This window comes from Xenopus laevis, chromosome 8L (genome assembly GCF_017654675.1).
Source record: "Xenopus laevis strain J_2021 chromosome 8L, Xenopus_laevis_v10.1, whole genome shotgun sequence".
NCBI lineage: Eukaryota > Metazoa > Chordata > Amphibia > Anura > Pipidae > Xenopus > Xenopus laevis.
The window spans coordinates 25,934,822-25,956,950 of record NC_054385.1 but is presented as its reverse complement, the minus strand read 5'-3'; the positions used below and the strand labels follow the sequence as shown (position 1 = coordinate 25,956,950).

Here is a 22,129-nt window from a genome sequence, read left to right as displayed (position 1 = left end):
CTTAACTGCCTATGGTGTGGTTTATTGTTTGGTACCAAAATCACTGCTATGGCAGTTCCCAGGGAGTTGTATGCGCACCAATATCTGGTTTTAGCCCTGGGTGGAGGCACTTAACTTATCCAAACCCTGCATATCTCCCACTTAGCGGAAGCTTGGGATCTATACTGTTAGCGCCACAGTGCGGCCAAAAGGGTTACACTTGTATATGAAGCTCTGGTATAACTCTGGCATAAAGTCCTGGGAGACTTAAGAGAGTTTAGGGTACTAGCCCTGCCTCTTTTTTAAAGTGTTATGGACTGGGGTTTAATAATGTTGCTGACATTTTTTATTTTCATATTATTGGCAAAGTCCTCTTCTATGTACATGGTCCCCCAGTCTCTCTGTACATAATCAGAATAAGAGGACCTATAGGTGACCAATGTTATGTTATGATTCCACCCTAAACCTATTGGAATGGAGACCTTATGACCTTGGTGTTAATTTTAATGCAGACACCTCCTGGCCAAGCAGGAGTTACTCACAGGACAAGAAGTGCTGGGACTCAGGTCCAAAATCACGGTGTGCATCTTGAAGTTGTCGGAGTCGCTCTCCTACAGAAGCCTGGAGAAGTTACCAAATCAAAAATGTTATGCAAGTGATATCCATGTAATAAAATGCCTTACTTTCCCCCACATCTAATAATCCATAGCAACAAATAAAATATTTATTTTCAAACTGCTAACAGGTAAATGCTACTTGCTGATTGAGTGCTATGGGTTATTAAACAAGTAGAAAATTTAAGACCATATTTTACATAAACTCCTTTAGCCCTAACCATGGCCCAACCTTAGGAGTTGCTACCACCTACTGTCCAAAAGTTTGAATTACACCCACATTAAATGTACAGTTCATTAAAGTTTTTCAATTAATCTTCATTTTCAATAGTGTTTTTTATTATTTGCCTCTTTCCATCTTTATAATTGGGAGTCACTTACCAAGGAAGTCAAAATTGATGCTCTGTGAGGCTACAATTGAGTGAAGGTAATTCCAAAACCACATAAAATATAAATGAAGACCAATTGTAATTTGATTTATAATATGGCTGTCTACATCATGCTAAAAGTGAATTTAAAGTGAACTGTCCATTTAACAATATATTGGCTAACAGGAATTAGAAATATTATAAACAAAGATGTTTAAAAAAGGGCTAGTACCCTTTCGGGTCTTTAAAGAGTGAAAACACAAAATGGTGTGCATTTCATTGAGAGTCACATAAGCATATGGTCAAAGACAGAACCATCCACTAATGTTTTGAGAGGGTAAGCATCTGTCAGTGCACAAATGTGTATTTAATATTAACCACTATAAAATGACAAACCTTTCAGGCTCTTTAATTACTTTTATTATAACCACAGGTTATCTCTCCTTTGTCTGTTATCCTAAATGTGCATGATATATATGCCCAATACAATAATTTGGTATTCACGTAACAGATATACCTGCAGCTGTTTCCAACGGCTGTTAATGTTTTCAAGCTCTCTTGCATTCTCCATGGACAAATGGACATCACAAAGGGCTAGCTGGTGTGCAAGGTCATTTGACAACTTAACCATGTCTTTAATAGGTGATAGCTCCTCCTTAAACAGCTAAACAAGAGAGAATGTGTCACATTTATAGTCACAATTTAATGACAAACGTGTCTTCTCTCATCTTTCCTTTTACCTTGGTAGTCTGAATATGATCTGGCAGGGAATCTATAAACAGATCCCCTATAGGTTCCCACGAGGCCTGGACACTTTCTGTTTGTCCTAAAGAGTCTCCCGCCTCCTTCATGGAGATTCCAAGCTCCTGAATTTGCTCCAATGTTCTCTCCAAGTGCCGGTGCTGGTCAAGGCTACGAGCAGTTAGTCTGTCCCACAGCTCACTAGCTATGCTGGCTTGTTTCCAGAGCAATCGGCTGAGGGTCTCTACTCGGCTCCTGGGGGAACTATCTAAAGTGGAACAGGCACAGGTGCTAACAAACATGCAAATATCAGACATATACATGATTAAAACACAAATGTATACATAAATTCTCTATGTATGATTCAATGTGTTGTAGCGCCACATGCAACATTTTGCATGATGGTAGGAAGATGGTAGTTTTAGTCTGCCACAATTCGGGGACCCAAGCTTAAAAATTGGGTATATTAGATAACCCTTTTTATGCATATCTGCATTTCTAGATATAACTGCCATAATGCCATGTTTCTAATAGCAAATCGTAATTAAAAGCACTAAAGAGTGCTGTCCTACTGAGTTCAGCACCAAGCATCAGAGTTCCAATAAACTATATGCTTGAGGTTTTTTATAAAAGTGGGATATGCTACAATATTGTTTGTTACCCAAGAACAGCAAATTGCCATTAATATTCAGTAGTAATCACTGGTAGTTAAACTGCAGTGGTAACTACACTTCTGGCTGTTCCAGCTTCACATCATAGTCCATCAAAGTTCATTTAAAGGTGTGCAACTTCTTAAAACTGAGGTACAGTTTAGCCACTTACAATACTGGAGTATTAGATATTGATTGGGCAGTAATGCTGACTGCATTTAACATTCTTGTATTGGATAGTAATAAATATATGATTTTATTTGAGTGATTCAGTATATAAGGAAACTATGCTGTCTTGCTGACCATTGCCCTGTGTCGCATCCTCATCTTCATCATTGAAAGGGTGCTGGGTGAGAAAGGTCTGAGCAGACTCCAAAACTGAGTATATGTATGGACCCCGTGATTTCACCTCCTCCATAAAACTCTGTTGGAGAGAGAAGATATTGAAAAGGTGGATATAGAGAGAAAACGCAGAACCAGTTTTAATATGGAGAAATACTATATGAATGGTAGAGGAAATAAATGTGGAAATTCAAATGGAACCATAACAATTACATCTGTGTAGGTCCAACAATTTCTAAAACTAATTAACTCACCACATGTTTGTCTTTGGCTTGTTGAACACTAGCCAAATCCCCCCGAAGAGGTAACTGGGCTGACAGCTCCTCATCCTTCTGCCCAAGCCAGTCAATGATTTCCTGCAAGGGTGGGTGCAGCTTGAGAGTCGGATCAGAAAATGATTCAAGACGAGCCCTAGTTGTATAGGTAGTATATGAGAAGAGCAGACGAGGAAGGACAGTAGATGCGTTATAAAGAATAAACAATTAGTAAATACAGGCTATCAGGTCTTGTAACACATTGTGACCAATCAGATATTTTCCTTCAAACAGGTAACCAGTAAATGCTACTTACTGATTGTTTGCTTTGAACTAGTTGCCAATAGAAATGGTGCAAACTTTGCTACTTCCATTACATTATCCCCCCCAAAAACAAGCAATGATGCTATTTTAGCTTTTTTTACCTTTTCCTGTGATCTTTAGATTAAAAAAAGTCAGTCTGACATCCCCCCCTGAAAGGCTTTGTTTGTCAAAAGTGATGTAGTTACCACTATGAGAATACTGATCACAATTTGTGTTTGGATTCAGTGGCATAACTAAATGTTACTAGGCCCACCGCAAAGTAATTTTAGGGCCCACTACATATGCAGTGGTTGTCCTAAATATTGAAAGTGCTCATTAATTAGGACCTCCTGCTGCCCCCTATACCTCCTGTGCCCCCCCTGCAGCCGCAGGGTCTGCTTCCTCTGCAGTTACGCTAATGTTTGGATTGTTGCATAGGATGTAATTGTGGCAGACACAACTTGGAAATTCTGTGGAAAAAAAATGCTGCATGGCATATTGAATTCTAAAACTGCACTTTGCACATAGAACCTAGTAAGTAAATGACCTTTGAATTGAAGTGTACACCACAGCCTTTCTGTTCATGAAATACACAGGGGGCCTAATAACAATAGGACCATTTACCGCAGGCTTTGGGATTTCTTCTTAATTTCATTCCAACATAAGTTCATCTCGGGCTGGGTTTGGGAAACTGAAGACTCCTCTGAATCTGGAACCTGAAAAAAAAATGCTGTGTAATCAAAATAAGTATCCCAGAGGACAGATTAGAATAGATGTATTTGGGTTACAAGTCACCCTTTCGTAGTGGAAATCTTATAAATCCACCCTAAACTCCAAAGAAAAGTACAAGCATATAATAATTATTCCAGTAAGAGAGATCCTGTCAGGATTTAGATGTTATTTTACAGATTTTTTTCGTGGCATTCTTTAGGGCATCAGTCCCACAATGTAGGAACCTAATAAACATAATAAAGCATTTTACAATTACTATATAGTGTTAAGATGCAAGGTCTGATGGGAGCAGCAGTCAAAAGTGCAGAGAGGGGCATTGTGTGGGAAACACATTGCCTCAAGCATGTCATCACTATCTGTTGGCAAAAGCAGTCAAAACAGTGGGGGTCATTTATAAACTTCGCGCAGGGCAGATTGGTTCGCAAAGTGAATATCTTCGCCCTGTGCATGGTTATATTTATAAAGCTGAATAAGACGGTGCAAACAGAATTGCGATTTTTTTTTTCACAATGCGAATGTCTATAGCAGCTTTTTAAATATGTCACAATTCGCAAATTGTGAATATTTATGTGCACACTCTGCGACTCAATTACGCCACAACTTTGGTGGCGGATAAAATATTCGCACAACAGTTTTGCAAACTGCGAATTTAGGTTACTGTCAACGCTATTTTCGCGCACAACAACCTCGCACATTGTATGCACTCACGCAAACTCCCGTCTCATTTTCGCGCCATTTGCGAAAATTTATTCACACTGTGAATTCGCAAAAAAACAGAAAGGCGGGCAGAGCAGTGCAATATATTTGTGAAAAATATGCGCTGCGCGAACTGTATAAATGACCCCCAGTGACATTAGCATTATAGAGATCCACAAGTATTGCAGCAGTACTGTTGGAGACCAGGAACAGTATACGTAAGCAGGGTCCTGACTGCACAGCTGCAGGGTAGCACAGAGCTTGTAGAATACATAGAATAATAAGGTACATGTATGGGCAAACATACTGTAATTTACTGAGAGACTAAAGGGGTGGTACTGAGTACAGTATTATCAGAATCTGCATAGCTTCAGGGGTCAACTTTGCCAGCCAATGTAAAAACCCAGGGTGGGTTGTTAGCATAAGTGGTATATTAACGGTGCAATGTACAGGTATGAAATAAGCACATGTGACATTGTGGGGTTAAATTAAGGCTCAAGAAAAATCAGACAATGTCATCAAATAACAATCCCATTGTTATGTGGTCTTTTCCCTGCAGTGTCAGCAATATGATTTGATTATTGGTCAGAGGCCATTCCAATTTGGCCAAGCATACATGGCCATATGAGACAAAGATACTCTCATCTGGTGACCATGATCTGGCATATCTTTCTATGTATGCCCAGTTCTTGCAGGCAGACCAACCTACAGGGCAATCAATGTTATAAGACTAACCCCCATATGTAATAAAAGGCACTAAGTTTGCCCAGGAGCAGTAACCCATAGCAACCAATACGATGTTTGCTTTAAATAGGTGACCAGTAAATGCTATCTGCTGATTGGTTGCTAAAGGTTACTGCTCCTGGGCAAACTTAGTGCCTTTCATTACCTAACCCCGTGCGAGCAGTGGGCATTACAATGACACGCATACAATGACCATGTGGGTCAGATATTATATGGACACCTTCTTAAATTAAAATTCAGGTTTTTTTTTATTAATCTTCATAGAGGGATTCCTGTCTGTGGTTGACCTTAGGTGTTGCTGACATATGCTGACCAATCAATAAATAACACATTACAATAACAGTATTTAGAATAAACATGCATGAACCCATTTATTCATATATGCATTGGTTAGCTGACCGGGAATAGGATTGGGCTATGGATATGGGATATAATAGGATATGGTCAACTGTCCTGCATATTAGGAGAATGTATGTATACATATGAGTAACCCAAAAAACAGGCTCCTCCGATGTCCTCTATGTATCACTATTGGATCATACAAAGCCTTAGCTAGCACAGTACAATATTACCAAAGTTAGTCATTGAAGGAAGCATTGTCATATGAGCAGCAGGGAAGATCGGAATGCAGTATGATCAAAGAAAGAGGGACAAAGACACAGCAAGGGGGGTATAGCATGTTACAGTGTTACAAAAAAAAATGGTGACACAAACAGTGCCAGGCAGAAGTGCACCTCACTGAGGGACATGAAAAAGCAAAGAGACAGGGATAACTCAGTAATAACACTGGGAAGTACTTTGTGCAAGTCAATAAACAGGAAGTCATGAGTAGTATTGAGAGGTGCAAAACTAATAAATAGAAAGTAATGAGGTGCAGTTTTAAGGGATTAAGTGGGAGGTGTAAAGATGAATGATAGTTATGGCAGACAGAGAGCACTGGTTATCAACTAGGGAGAGCGGATAACAGTTTGTTACATCAAAGTGATGATTTTAACAGGGATATCAGGGTATGGTGCCACAGAGGTACCAGGGTAACAGGCAGTGCTGGATACAGAGGCCCCTACTACGTGGGGAGGCACAACATGTCAAGTTATCAGGGCAGGGGGTTGCGGGATGGCAATAAGGGCACAGGATGTAATAGTATCAGGATAATAGATAATTTAAGATGCAAAGGCATCAGAGCAGAGTATGGGTCAAATTTAATTCAGTGAGGAAAAGTTATCTCATGTTTTATCAGGCAAAAACCCATGGACAAGATTCAATTCAAGGAGAAAAAACTTTTCCCCATAAACTTCAAGTTTTCAAGTGATAAACAGTGAGATAAGAAGTTCTGAATTGAACGTGATAAACCCTTTTCTCAATTGAATCTGGCCCTATGATGGAAAGAGCCATTGATAAGAGGTATCAGTCTATGAGGTAAGGAGCCATTGAGTAGATGTATCAAACTATGAGGGAGGGAGCCTTTGGGCAGACTATCAGACTATGAGGGAAGGAGACATTCAGTGGATGTATCACATCATGAGGGAAGGAGGCATTCAGTGGAGGTATCAAACTATGGGCCAGATTCAATTCAGTGAGAAAAAGATTTATCACGTGGAAAGTTATGGATGAAAAACTTATCTCACTGTTTATCACATGAAAAGTCTATGGGAAAAAATGGAACTGAATAAAAATAAAAGTTTCTTCTCCTCAAATTGAATGAGTTTTCACATGTTAAACCATGAGTTAACTTTTCTCACTGAATTAAATCTGGCCCTAAGAGGGAAGGAGCCATTTAGCAGAGGTATCAGTCTATGAGGGAAGGAGTCACTGAGGAAAGGTATCAGACTATAAGAAAAGGAGCCATTAAGTTTAAGTATCTGACTATGTGGGAGAAAGCAATTCAGCAGAGGTATCAGACTATGAGGGAGGGAGCCATTGAGGGAATGTATCAGTCTATGAGGGAGGGAAAAACTGAATGGAGTTATCAGACTTTGAGTGAGGAAGCCATTGAACAGAGGTATCAGTCTATGAGATAAGGGGTTATTAAATAGAGGCATCAGACTATGAGAGAGGGAGCCAATGAGCAGACATGTCAGACTATGAGTCAAGGAGCCATTCAGTGGAGGTACCAGACTATGCGTGAAGGAGCCATTGAGCAGAGGTATCAGACTGAGGTTGGGAGTCATTGAGCGGAGGTATCAGACTATGAAGGAAGGAGCCATTGAGTAGCGGTATTAGAGTATAAGAGAAGAAGCCATTGAGCAGAAGTATCAGACTATTAGGGAAGGATCCATTGAGCTGAGGTATCAGACTATGATGGAGGGTGGTGCTGAGCAGAGGTATTAAACTGCAAGGGAAGGAGCTGCTGAGCAGAAGTATCATACTATGAGGGAAGGAGCCATTGAGCAGAGGTATCAGATTATAAGGGAGGAAGACACTGAGCAGAGGTATCAGAGGGAAGGAACCATTGAGTAGAGATATGAGTCTATGAGGGAGGGAGGCACTGAGCTGAGAGTGAAAATGATATAACATAAGCAATTATGTAAAAGGAGTTACCCCTAGTTCCATACAGACAAATAGCACAATATAATTTCAAGTCAGTAGTTAGTAGATAAACACAAGATCTCACCTGTATAACCAGACCACTGCTTGCTATAGTGGGGAGGCCATGGAAGTAGACATAGGGGCAATGAAGATTAAGCCCCCAAAGAAAGAGAGGAGACTCAGGAAATGAAGACAGCAATGGAGAAAAGGGTGTGGAGGCTAGAAATGGGGAAGGACAGAAAGGCAGATATTGGGCATGATGAGGAGGGGCAGGTGAACCAGAGAAAGTAAAGAATCCTGTTGGCAGGTGATGGAGAAAAGGCGAAACAACAGCTCTTGGACAGTGTGACATGGGTAGGGTTGTTTGAAGGGAGCACGGTCATTCAGCTTACCCCCTCCTTCTTCAGCCCCCAAAGGAATGTCACCAGGCGGACTATAACTCATGTGCCCTTTTCTAAAGAAACCAAGCTTTGTCTGGGTGCATTCCTCTGTCATCCCTCTGTGCTTTACCTCCTCCCCAAACTTTTAGCATAGGAAGGAAACACAGTTTTAATCCTGAAATCCATTTTCATGGAATAACCTATAGGCTGAAGCTTATCCACTGGCAGTTATGGATCAGATTCTAACTACAGACCAGTTTTTCCCTTATTGGACTCATTCGTGGATGAGTAGCAAGACAGCTGCTGATCAGATTCCAACTACCAACCAGTTGCACCCATTATCAGTGAAACTGATCAGCAACTGTTCTAGCTATGCTTTAAAGCCCAATGGGTGTGCTTTAGCCTTGAACACAATGTCAGTAGATTGCAGATATTGGAGGGTATTCAAGGGCTACAAAAAGCAGCTCCAGGCAAAGTCGTGAGGGGGGATCATGATGGTGATCTCTTTTAGTGTTACTCTAAATATAATGAGTTGAGGCTGATTTACCCTTGCCAACAATAGTTTACATGGAAATAATAAAATATTCATGATAAATAGCATACCATATCCCTGTTTGTCTTAGTCTCTTTGTCCCATTGTTGTTGTCTGTCAGCGTGATTCTGCATAGCACCAATGTACCTCTGACAGCTGATTGGTTGGATCTGGTGTTACTACTATGGTGCCATTGGTCAGTCAATATGCAGTGAGCCCAATCCTGTGTTACCATTGGATGCATCTGAACAGAAGGTCACGTGGGAAGAACCTGGGACATCTGGGTTAAGAAGAAACATGCAAATATTGTCAAGCAAATCAAATAAATATTATCACTTTCCTTTATTTCTCTTCTAAGAGCTGTAGAATGTGGTATTTAATTTCCCAATAAACCTAGGAAAGTGATCTATATGGTAAACATATTTTGATATTGATCATCTTTTGTGGCCCCAATTGGCCCCCTACATTCATTGTCTACCCAGCAGTTACATGATCCGCTCCCTTTATTGGTATGCCGATGCATTATGGCTGCATACTTCTGCTTTATGCAAAATTGCCAGTGGCATACACTGAATAATTGGCAGTTATATTTCTGAATAAAGTACAAAGTACTGGGTGTATCAGTTGCCCCCCCCCCCCAAAAAATGTCCCGCTATTCTGATCTTTGTTGAGTGCTGGCAGGACATTGTAAAAAAATTGTAAACAAACTGTGGCACCTAATCCCTTCCACAGCCAATGGATGGATACATGATGGATCCTGAAAACATCTGATTTGTGCTGTAGGTTTGAAGTTATCTGCTTTACAAGAAAAAAAATCATAAAACCATCAGAAGATAAAATCAAAAGATCAGAAGGGCTTATTTGGAACAGGGGCACAACTGAGTGACTCAAGGGTAATGAGAGCTCAGCAAGGACACTACTAAGATCACAGATACTGCTTTGATCATGGGGCCCCCAAAAAACATGCTAGTCCTGTTATGCCCCTAGGAGGCCTATAAAGAGATCCATACAGCTTTACCCACAGGAGGTAATTACAGTACAATAAAGGGCTGTAGAAAAATATGAGTAAAATCAGAAGATGTTTTTAGTTCCTAGGAAAAGGTGAGGGTTACTGTTTTTCTTGCACTGAATAGTCAGCCAATAGCAAGACAGAAAAATACTAAAGTCAAAACTGCAGTGCTGCATAACCTGATACTGAGATACTGACGCCAGAAATGAAACTCTTTTTTACATCTATCATAATATTGCCTTTGAAAGCTACTTCTAACTTTGCCATAAAATATTTACACAATGCTTTTACATTGCATAGCAACATAGTAAGTTAGGTTGAAAAAAGACACACGTCCATCAAGTTCAACCTTTTAACTTTTTTAGAAGGATGTTTTTAGTTCCTAGGAAAAGGGAACTAACTAACTAACTGCCAGTTGATCCAGAGAAAGGCAAAAAACCCCATCTGAAGCCTGCATGTCTGGTGCCCCATATTCCTGTATGAGGGGGCTGCCATATTTATGCAGCAGGAGTCCGTTAGCATTAGAAACTTTAACTGAAAGGCTGAGATGGGACAGTCAGGTTGGCAAAACAGTCAGGTTTAGAAACTTCAACTAACAATTGCTTACAAAAACAAACCTCTCGGCAAAAAACGAACAATATGACCTATAGGTAACTTTTGATGTACATTCATATTTTAAAATGTAGTTTTTTAGTGTCAGTATCACTTTAATATCCTCCTTTTTGTGTCCTTCTATTGAGATTGCAAGCTGTATGGGACAGGGACCTCCATCCTCTTGTCTCTAAGTTCTTAATTGTAATTGTGTAATTGTAACTGTACTTTGTACTTATTATTGCAATGACCCCTGTTTGTTCTATTCATTTGGTTTTACAGTGCTGCTTACATAAGTAGCACTATATAAATAAAATTATACATTTGTACAAACATACATACAGTATATATGTTAAGAGTCATGGCATGGTCTCTAAATGATTGGATCTTTGGATCTATATGGAAATAAAGAGTCATTGTTGTAATGCTTCATAAAATATACTCACTGTAACTGGTGAATACTTATGGCAATAGACATTAAGGGGCTTATTTATTAAGCCTCAAATCTGGTAGAGTTTTTAAAGGGGAAAAACAAACTTTTAGAGGAAAAAAGATTTATACTCAGAAGCTGCTAAAAATCCCAAAATACTCCAGCTAAAACTTGTAAAAGTCATGTAGACATCAATGGCAGATTTCCCTTTTATAATTTGAAGATGTTTCATGCCAATGTGATCTGCACTGATTTTAGTTCAATAATCTGAAAAAGTTGAGGTTATCCGTCGTCAATTCGAAAAAGTTTTTTGTCAAAACTTCTTCGCACAGACTTTTACCAACTAGAATTTTTGATAAATTAAAGGAAAGTCTTCTTCCACTTGGGGGTGCTCAAATTTTTCTAATTTTGTAATAGAATTCCTACCTTCCATTCCTAAACTCCCATACATGAATTGCCTTAAAGGTGTCACGACCGGCACCCAATACCAGAACAGGTGCCAAGTACCCTGGTCTCGGCTCGGCTTCACCAGTAGTGTGACCACCGTTGGGCTTCGGGAGGAGCCCTCAGCTTACTTGGGTGCCACCTGGACTTAACGAGGGGAACAAGGTGAGATGTTCTGGCTGGCAAAGGGGCACTGCTGTTAGCAGAGTCTTTTGGGCTGAAGGTCACGGTACAAATGGAGCAGGCAAGGCAATCGTCAAACAGGCTGGGTCGAGGCAGGCAGATATCAAGAATTGTCAGGCAGGCAAGGGTCAAAACCGGGTAATCAAAATGATGGGGTCAGGCAGAGAGAGTAGTCGAGATGCAGGCAAAGGTCAGGATTTGGATATCAGAATTGTCAGGAACAGGCAGTGATCAAAACCAGAATAACAGATATAAGTTTCACAGGAACAGACAGCACAAGGCTTCAGGAACCGATAGAATCAAGATTCTATCACGGGCAACCTCTGGAAGCCCTTTCAGCCTATTTATAGTTTAAATTTGGCGCCATTGCGTGCTGGTGTCATCACGCCACTGCACCTGCACCTTTAAGGAACATGGAGGCGCGCGCCCTTAGTGAGGCAAGATGGCGCCGGCACTGGAGCATGCGGCGGGCGACCCCGCCGCACAGGTATTTTTATTACAAAAGGAGAAGGAAAGTCTTCTTCCAATTGGGGTCGCCAAATGTCAGGCACCCCCAAGTGATTGTATATACTTACCTAAAACCCCAGGCAGTTGCTCCTATCAGCAGTAAACTGCACTGGCCTGGGGTTCTTCTAACGAGCACCACGGATCGATCCTCTTCCTGCTTCTTCTTTCTTCTCGTGGCTGCCAGGCGCAGTAGAGAGTAAAGCTGAACTTTGACTAAAAAGTTGGCTATTTCTTTCTACTGTGCATGCATGCATGCCCAGGAAATTTGAAGAAAGAAGAAGCCGGAAGAGGATCGATCCGCGGTGCTCGCTGGAAGAACCCCGGGCCGGTGCAGTTTTCTTCTGATAGGAGCACCGGCCCGGGTTTCAGGTAAGTAAATACAATCACTTGGGGGTGCCTAACATTTGGCACCCCCAAGTGGAAGAAGACTTTCCTTCTCCTTTAAGGCAATGTATGGGAGTTAGGAATGGGAGGTAGGAATTTCATTCTATTAAAAAATTAGAAAATTTTAAGTTTTAGTTACTACACCCCTAAGATTTAAATACACACATTTGGCCAAATGATTAGGAGTGAACAGCCTGAGTCAGCATCAAGTGAAGGGAAGTCATCATCATAATCATCATCAAGTACCGAAGCAAAGAAAAAAAGTCACAGTTTAACTGTACATAGAACTTTTGTGGTAGTTTAGTATCATTATTTTTACATCAATCAGTCCTGTTTCACCTTGTAAACAAAAGGGTTTTTTTTGCATCTCAAAATAATAGTAAGCCTATCTAGGATAGGCACTGTGAGCTCCTGGAAAAGGCTCTATGGATCTGTGTACACTACAGTGTGGGTAGATAGTGTAGGAGGCTTTGTATTTTGTCTTGGAATGTGTTACGAGAAGGAAAGAATGCAGTCCTTGCGTCCCTCAATCTTGCCTTTCTCTGTTGATTACAGTCCTGGTATCCTGAATGTCACTGAGTCACTATTGTTACCAACACTATTTAAGGATGCAGCAAGGAAGGAATACAGTTCTCCTATATCACTTAGTTCTCCTACATCACTTACTGAAGCTGCCAGGGTACAACATCCCCCACCATCACAAAAATGGGGAATTCCACTATGACGAGTCATCTACTTAGGGGTTTATAGATCATAATACAATTCAGCCATTCATTTGAGAAGAAAACTCATTTTCCCTGTTTGTTCTATTTGTTAGACTATAAATATGTTTTTACTGATTTGTCTATGTGATTTTTTAAAAGCAAATAGAAGAATTTGCTTTAAATATGGTGTGCAACAAAATAGTATCAGCCAGCATGACTCATTTAGGGAGAGAACTTCACAGCTCTCAATGAAAAACCCCTTTCCTCATATTTAGATTAAACCTCCTTTCTTCTAATTGGAACAGATGCCATTGTGTCTGCTGGAATGACCTTCTGGTAAATAAAGCATTAGATAGATTATTACAGTATATGATCCCATTATACAGGTATATTTATAAATAGTTATAATATCATCACTCAAGTGCCTCTCCTCGAGCATATACAACCCCAACTTGGCCAGTTTTCTTCATAAGTGAGACCTTAATTCAATAATATCCTGTCTGAGCGCTGGAGATAAAAAATGCATAACATATTCTAGATGGGGCCTTACCAAATAACCACCTCCTCCTGTGAATCTAAACCTTTTGATACAATTATAACGAAACGGCAGGGGCGGGTCGTGATGTCAAGGGTGGGGCTATGACGCAGCGATTGGCCGATCGACGTTTTAATCATGGGTAATCCTGCCCAGTTTTCCTTATTTGGAAAACCAGCCAGGAAGTTTTGACCAGGGCAGCCCTTCAAAATACCGGGCTGTCAGGGTCAAAACCGGACAGGTGGCAATACTAGCAGTGCCCCTGGTACGTAATAAAAATATTTCTATATAGAGGTGTCTATTATTTTTATTTTCACCAGCTAAAAATTGAGCCCTATTTTACTCAACTCTTGTCATTTCCGGATTTCGCCCAGACTGCCCAGTATTTTATATTAGGAAATCCGGACAGGACATTAAAAATAATGATATGGTGATCAGCCAATCACTGATCGCCTCATTATCAGTCCTGCTCCGCTGTCATCAGTCCCCGCCTCCCAATGTCATCAGTCCTGCCCCTGACATCACCGGGTCTGCCCAACATCATGGTCCATGCCACCCTGCCTCTGATGTCATCCTCCCCCCCCTTCTCCTTTTCCGGGCCCCAGCAAAGGTGGCAACTCTACCTGCAGTAACGTATCTAGAGGGGGGCGGCCCTGTTGAGGGACTTGCAGCCGCCCCCCCCTCCTTATGTGATTTTCCACCCGAAATCAGCAGTGTGCGAGCTGCAAGGGGGCCCTGGCCCAATCGCACCCCCTGCTCCCCGGGTAGATCCGTCACTGCCTACCTGCAGGGCAGGATGCCACGGACAAATACAGACGCAGTCCTTTATGTGCAATGAATTTTGCCCTGCAGGAAGAGCAATTGAGCAATTAGGGGTGGGCTGTGAGCAATCAGAGTGGTGCAATCTATGGGACAAATTCAGGCTGTAGAACATTTTTGGGGTGAATGTTTGCATTTGCACTAAATGGAAACTCTTGCTAAATATTAAAGTAACCTGCTTGTGTGGCCATCTTGGTTAAGGGTGTTCCTGCTTTTTTGCCATTTTTCGTATGATTCATATTCCTATTCCTGTTTCCCACTTCCTGTCTAAGCTGAGAGCAACTATGGAGCAGGCCTGTCTTATCTGCCATGTTACAATAAGGGGAATATTTATTACGTGGTGTCAGAAACACAGCACAGCATACATTTTTTACAAATTTTTTCGTGATCTTGATAAATTCGCCATTCTTTTTAATTATTGCCTGATTCATTATATGTCACATTGCTTGGGGGCCTATATAGAATATATGGTCCTGCTTTTCTCTACACACACTGACCCAGGGCCGGAACTAGGGGTAGGCAGAGTAGGCACGTGCCTAGGGCGCAAAGCTGAGGGGGCACCAGGCACGTACCTGCTCTGTCGCCTACCTCGTGTCCGGTCCCGTCTCTCCCCTACTGCTGCTGGAGGCTTTCGCATAAATGCGCTTCTGCGCATGCGCGTATACATTTTGCACATGCGCGCTGGAGCGAAGTTTCGCACATGCGCAGTCGAAGCCGCACTGAGCGCCTAGGGCGCCTGGCCGAGTTGGCCCGGCTCTGCAGTGACCTCTCCCAGCACACAAAACAATCTGTGGAATCTACTTGAGCTAGTTGAGGGAGGGGTCTTAACTTGCTAAACACAAAAAACAGAGTATAATATATACTCCCTCCACCTCCAGCCGCAACAGCCCCTAGCCACCTACCCATACCCACCTATGACCAAATGCATGCACATGTATGGTGAATACTAGGGGAAGAAGGTTACAATGTTATCACAAGGTCAGTTTATCCCAGTGCCATTAATAATGGTTTATCTTCTGAATCAGCCATTTACTATTCCCTGGGCAAGGATTTTTGCAGATACTTTATGTCACTTGCATACTGAGAGTAAAGAGCTCCCTTGAGATATCCCTGTAGTGACCTTGGAGGTGTTGGTATAAATTATATGCCTTCAGTTTAGGAACCTATTTTTCAGTGTTTAATGAAAAATTTTGCAGGGTTAACAAAATAAAAAAAAAAATTTAATTCATGTTTAATATGAAAAGGAGTCTTATTTTACAGCTTTATACGTCTGGGTGCCATGTCCCCTTAAACTCTTAATTTTATAATATTCCACAGTTTACAGGTATTTCACTTAAGTCTAGCCATGCGGTATGTAGGATTTATGAAGTGACTACCAAAGTGTAAAAGTCACCAGTCACAGACTGTAATTCAAAAAAACTTTCTATTCTGAGGCAATTTGCAATTGGTCTTCATTTTTCATTTGAGTTTTTTAAATATTTCACTTTTTGTGCAGCAGTTCTCCAGTTTGGAATTTTGGCAGCTGGTTGCTAGGGTCCAAGGTAACTTAGCAAACAGGCAGTGGGTTGAAACAGAGGCAGAAATATAAACAGTAAAGGGCCTAAATAGAAAGATAAGTAATAAAAAGTAACACTTAGAGGGTTATTTATTAAAACTACATTTTTTTGTGAAAATCCATTTGATGTTAGCTTTAAATAATCTCAAAAAATAATCAATAAATATTTTATTTGTGTCACGAGTGATTCGATTTAACTGGCATCGCATCTTCACTGCAGTTATAAAATCAAAGGGGCCCCATTTCTAAGGCAAGCTTTAATGAATTGTATAAACCTGCAAATCTTTCTATAAAAATATAAATAGACTTCAAATAGATTTTTTGTTGATTGCTGTGGGCAAACGTTCTGCCTTGTATTACATATGGGGGGGGGGTTTATAAACACTGGGAAATATTGCACCTGTGCAGTTACCCATAGCAACTGGTCAGCCACTTGCTTTCTGTATGTAAGATGAAGTGTAGAAGTAATTCTAAGGAACTTGTCAATACTTTACAGGTATTTTGACCTGTTAGCTTCTAATAAATTGTTTCAATATTGAGTTGCATATAGCAGAGAGAAACAGAGAAAGGATAGAAAAAAACAGGTAGATACTTCTGTCAATATATTTTACATATGCAAATAACTTGAATGCCTTGGTAATGTATAATATTGGAAAGTTGCTTAGAATGACATTTTCTTTTTTGAAGCAAAAATGTCATTTTTGGTTTGCATCCTCTTGTCAAAATATACAGAGCTGCTTAGGTACACATAAACCTTTATATTCAGAGCTGCAGACTATCTTGGTACTTGAAAACAATAAGCAGCAATAAATATTTGAACAGATTATCAATTACTCTGATGGCACATTTATAGAAACACACAAATTGCTAATGTATGTGTATATACAGCTATATATATTACACACATATTAGAATGAGAGGACTAAAACTAGAAGTGACTGATGCATAGAGAAGGCTGACAGCAGGGAGTATGGGTGACAGGTGATCTGAGGAGGAAGAGGAGCTCAGGGTTCTGGGGAGAGAGAATGTTGCCTGTTGAGAGGAAGATGCAGGGATGCTGTTTGAGACAAGTGTGGTAACCAGTAATGAGAGATGAGGAGAAACTGGGCAAAGGGCCTACCTTGTGCTGAGCTGATAAAGATGAGAGATGCTGGACATTCTGTTTTCACTGCGCCTGCCTGAATCCCCCTCTTTGCACACTACTCATCCCTCCCTCTCCTCCTCCCATATGCTGCTAGCATCAGGCCTGAGAAGAGAAGCATCCCCCCCGCACTGTTACCCATCACAAGAATATTATCTGCACGAATAGGAGCAAGCCAGTAACGTCTCACATGTATGATGCTCTCCCCAGTAACTCATTGCCTGTCATTCCTTTTAGATCCCTGCCTATAAAACACAGCTCCTTAGTGACAGTAAATGATGACTCTCATACAGGTTTCTAGTATCTCATAGCATAGCTTAGTGGCACAGCCTAGCTACCCAATCCTATGCTGCCCTTGGAAATTTATATTCCAGTAATTAGCTCTGAGTTGAATGCTCATAGGAAAACAATAGCCCTATCATATAGTGACTCACTTAGACATTTGGTGTGTCAGTGCACCAAAAATACAGTAATAAGATGGCCATAGCTTTTAGTTTAAAATGTAATTTTAGCTTTCAAATATATAAATATACAGGCCCGAATTTGTGGAAAGGCCACCAAGGCCCGGGCCTAGGGTGGCAGGATTTTAGGGGCGGCATGCTGCCCAACCACACCCACATTGGTTAAAAAATACTGGGGATGCGCAGGAGATACAATAATTTTTTTAATTTCCCATGCGCCAATCTCCATTGCTCAAGTCCCGATGAAAATTTGCATGAATAAAGGGGCAACGAAAGGCATTGGGCATAGGGCGCCCAGTATTTAAATCTAGCCCTGATCACAGGCAAAACATGTTGTCCCATATGCATGACAGGCAAAACACAGTGCCTTCCATATGCATTGTAAAAGAAAAGAGGGTATCATAAACCTAGTAGGATTTTTGACATTGTGTTTGAGAAACTAATGTATCAATATCTGGTTGAATGGAAGTAGTTGTAATTCTCAGTGAATTCTCAAGGTGCTTATCAGATAATTTGGTTCTAATTTACTCTTAGTGTGTTCATTCTTGAAAAAAGTTGCTCACAAATGTAGGCCCTGCAAATATCCCTAGCATAGCGGGCGATGCCGCTGAAGAATGCTTACCTGCCTTTGTAAGTAACCGAACGCTCACTTGTTAACTGCTTTTCCTGCTCTAGGAAGCCACACACACCGCACACCCCATGTAAAATTTAAAGCACACAGGCACACAATTAGCGACAATGTACATATGCTCTCTATGCGTGAGATTGCAACGTGACGTTTCCTGGATTGGCGGAAGTTCTTCTACAGCGTGAACAACCCCAAATTGGCCAGTCTTTCTACTGCCCCCCCCCCACTGTCCAGTATCTTACTTACCTCATCATAAAAAGCGATACAATTTGTCTGGCATTAACTATGAATGCGATCCCTTAACAAGCCTTCAAATAATTTGCCCACCACAGATGCCAAATTTACTGGCCTATAATAGCCAGGCTGAGATCATAATCCCTTTTGAAATATTGTAATGACATCATCTTTACTCCAATCCATAGGTACCATACCAGATGAAAGCGAATCTGACAAAATCCGAAATAGGGGCCGGTCTAAAACTGAACTAAGCTCTTTTAGAACCCGGGGGTTCATATCCTGAGTCAGCCACTGAATAGATTGAGCTGAGCCATCAGTGCAGCTATGAAGTGAGCCAGACTCCTCTATTGTATACAATGAAGACAAGAATTGATGTAGCCTTTTCTGGGAAACTGACAATATGTCTAGCCCCATGTCAGATTTCAAAATTGAATATAAAAAAATCTGTTTGCTCTTTTGAGAAATGGATTTCAGTGCAGAATTCTGCTGGAGTAGCACTATTAACTGGTGCGTTTTGGAATTTTTTTTTTCCCATGACAGTATCCCTTTAAGCTATTCTCATTGTTTATAGACATAGGGAAAGAAAGCCATTGAAGTACCAGACATTTCAGGACCTAAAGCTTATAATGGGTCTTTCTGTAATTTGGATCTTCATACCTTCATACCTCTACTAGAAAATCATGTAAACATTAAATAAAGAATTGGAATAAGTAAGGGCGAGCCATAAGGGGTGTCATGTCTTGCGAGTTGGCTCCGAGTTGCGGCATGGGTGTCATGGCAACGGCGGCACCAATAGGAGGGAGGTACACGCACTCCTCGCGATAAGTGTAGTGGGAGCGTGTGAGTACGCGCGATCTCGGGGCGAGATCTCGCGAGAACTGATTGACGTGACGCAGGACGCGGAAGTAATTTAAACCACGCGTCCAAGGGAACACTATTATTACGCCTTGACAAAGCTAACATAGCGAAACGCGCGTCGGCGTTTCATTTCCAGATCTGGTTATCTTTTAAACAATTATTTAAACTTGGGGTCAAACAATTTCGGAGGGTGGTGGATAGAATCTTTGCTCGGTTCAACTCCTTCTCTTTCTCTGCAATACTAAAACTCCCAGGAGACCGCGGAATTGTGGTTTTATAGGATATCGTAGTCTCTCAAATCAGCTTAGGGCTCAGTTAATTACGAGACCACAGTCCCGGTTACTCTGCCTTCTCCACCTTTGTGGTGTCCCAGGGATAGAACAAATTAGGTAGCAGTTTTGGGACAACTCCACCATCTCCTTTTTCATTTTCCTCCTTTTCTCATGAATTTGAACATTGATTTATTTTTATTCTATCTAATGGCAGCCTAGTTAATTAACTAATCGAATCTTAGTAAGGATTACCTAATCCATTTAGCACTGTAGCACTTTATAATCTATTGTATTATATATTTCCATTTTAGTCAATCAATTATAACTATCAATTTATTCCTTAGTATTACTAGTAATTTAGAAACTGGTTATTAATTTTGGTATCACTTTATTAATCGCCGAATTTGTTGTGGGAAACAATAAATTTGGCCTCCCATGCTCCTCACTTATAATCCTTTGCACTGCACTTTATAATTTATTGCACAGCACTTTACAACAATAATAAGTGGCATATTCAGCCTCATGCACTGACCAGTGGTGTTTAATTTTAATTTTTTAACCTACTACAAATAAGTGTGTTAATAATATTTTGTGACTGCCTGAGTTTAGTCTGTTCCAGTGGGGGTTCTTTTCTATTCTTTGGATATTGTGAAATTTTTGAATACTGACTGCAGTCAGACCTCCACCAGAATTAGAAGGATAAAAACCAAGGGGTGTTTTGTGTTTGTAATTAAGCCCTTTTGAAATATTGTAATGACATCATCTTTACTCCAATCCATAGGTACCATACCAGATGAAAGCGAATCTGACAAAATCCGAAATAGGGGCCGGTCTAAAACTGAACTAAGCTCTTTTAGAACCCGGGGGTTCATATCCTGAGTCAGCCACTGAATAGATTGAGCTGAGCCATCAGTGCAGCTATGAAGTGAGCCAGACTCCTCTATTGTATACAATGAAGACAAGAATTGATGTAGCCTTTTCTGGGAAACTGACAATATGTCTAGCCCCATGTCAGATTTCAAAATTGAATATAAAAAAATCTGTTTGCTCTTTTGAGAAATGGATTTCAGTGCAGAATTCTGCTGGAGTAGCACTATTAACTGGTGCGTTTTGGAATTTTTTTTTTCCCATGACAGTATCCCTTTAAGCTATTCTCATTGTTTATAGACATAGGGAAAGAAAGCCATTGAAGTACCAGACATTTCAGGACCTAAAGCTTATAATGGGTCTTTCTGTAATTTGGATCTTCATACCTTCATACCTCTACTAGAAAATCATGTAAACATTAAATAAATCCAATAGGTTGGTTTGTAATAAGGAGATTATAATATCTTGGTTTGGTACTGTTTTGTTATTACAAAGAAAAAGGAAATAATTTTTTAAACTTTGGATTTTTTCATTTTTTTATTTTTTCATTAAATCTCATTTCTCTTTGGCTTCTTTCATTTTTGAACCCAACATTTTTGTTTTACTTTCTTAATATTGCAGTTAGGCAATTTATATTTATAGGCTGAACTAGATGGACGTGTATCTTTTTTCAAACTAACTTACTATGTTTCTATGTAATTGCCTTAAAGGGATACTGTCATGGGAAAATTTTTTTTTTCAAAATGAATCAGTTAATAGTGCTGCTCCAGCAGAATTCTGCACTGAAATCCATTTCTCAAAAGAGCAAACAGATTTTTTTATATTCAATTTTGAAATCTGACATGGGGCTAGACATATTGTCAATTTCCCAGCTGCCCCAAGTCACGTGACTTGTGCTCTGATAAACTTCAAACACTCTTTACTGCTGTACTGCAAGTTGGAGTAATATCACCCACCTCCCTTTCCCTCCCCCCAGCAGCCAAACAAAAGAAGGTAACCAGATAGCAGCTCCCTAACACAAGATAACAGCTCCCTAGTAGATCTAAGAACAACACTCAATAGTAAAAACCCATGTCTCACTGAGACACATTCAGTTACATTTAGAAGTAAAAACAGAAAGCATTTCTCTCCTAAAGTGCAGGCACAAGTCACATGACCAGGGGCAGCTGGGAAATTGACAGAATGTCAAGCCCCATGTCAGATTTCAAAATTGAATATAAAAAAACTGTTTGCTCTTTTGAGAAATGGATTTGAGTGCAGAATTCTGCTGGAGTAGCACTATTAACTGATGTGTTTTGAAAAAAACATGTTTTCTGATGACAGGATCCCTTTAAGTACTTGCTTTCTATTGAATTAGACTTTTCTCAGTTAGCTTATTCTTTCCCAGTAGTCAGGCTGAAACCTAAACCTATACAATTGACTTCAGGCTAGTAGGTCTAACTAATGAAAGTTGTCTTCATTTTTTGGTTTCTTTCTCCCCTTAGCACAACTCTGGCTGCCCCTGCAAGGCCAAGTATTCCCTCGTACCCTGCAGTTGTGGCAGATGAATGTGACCCTGCTGTCTGTTCCAAGCTACACCTTCTATTATGTGTGTTTTAAATTATCGAGCCCTGCATGCACAGGTCATGTGGTGACTGCATGAA

At 40.5% G+C, this 22,129-nt stretch overlaps 1 protein-coding gene across 2 annotated transcripts in view; it reads right to left on the bottom strand.

Annotated features, from left to right (window-relative positions):
- Nucleotides 1–17,250, bottom strand: part of drp2.L (dystrophin related protein 2 L homeolog) — a 45,232-nt gene extending 27,982 nt beyond the window's left edge. The window contains exons 1-8 of one of the 2 annotated variants that reach the window (XM_041572551.1): nt 17,143–17,250; nt 8,933–9,141; nt 3,876–3,967; nt 2,949–3,105; nt 2,656–2,776; nt 1,702–1,970; nt 1,479–1,625; nt 522–600 (exon numbers count right to left, since the gene is read on the bottom strand). In XM_041572551.1, the coding sequence (XP_041428485.1) occupies nt 522–600; nt 1,479–1,625; nt 1,702–1,970; nt 2,656–2,776; nt 2,949–3,105; nt 3,876–3,967; nt 8,933–8,995 (928 nt within the window). In that variant the 5' untranslated portion in view covers nt 8,996–9,141; nt 17,143–17,250. Of the gene's footprint in view, nt 1–521; nt 601–1,478; nt 1,626–1,701; nt 1,971–2,655; nt 2,777–2,948; nt 3,106–3,875; nt 3,968–8,034; nt 8,293–8,932; nt 9,142–17,142 lie in introns of those variants that run through there. The other variant, XM_018229640.2, reaches the window with a different exon arrangement.
- Between the last annotated feature and the right edge of the window lie 4,879 nt (nt 17,251–22,129).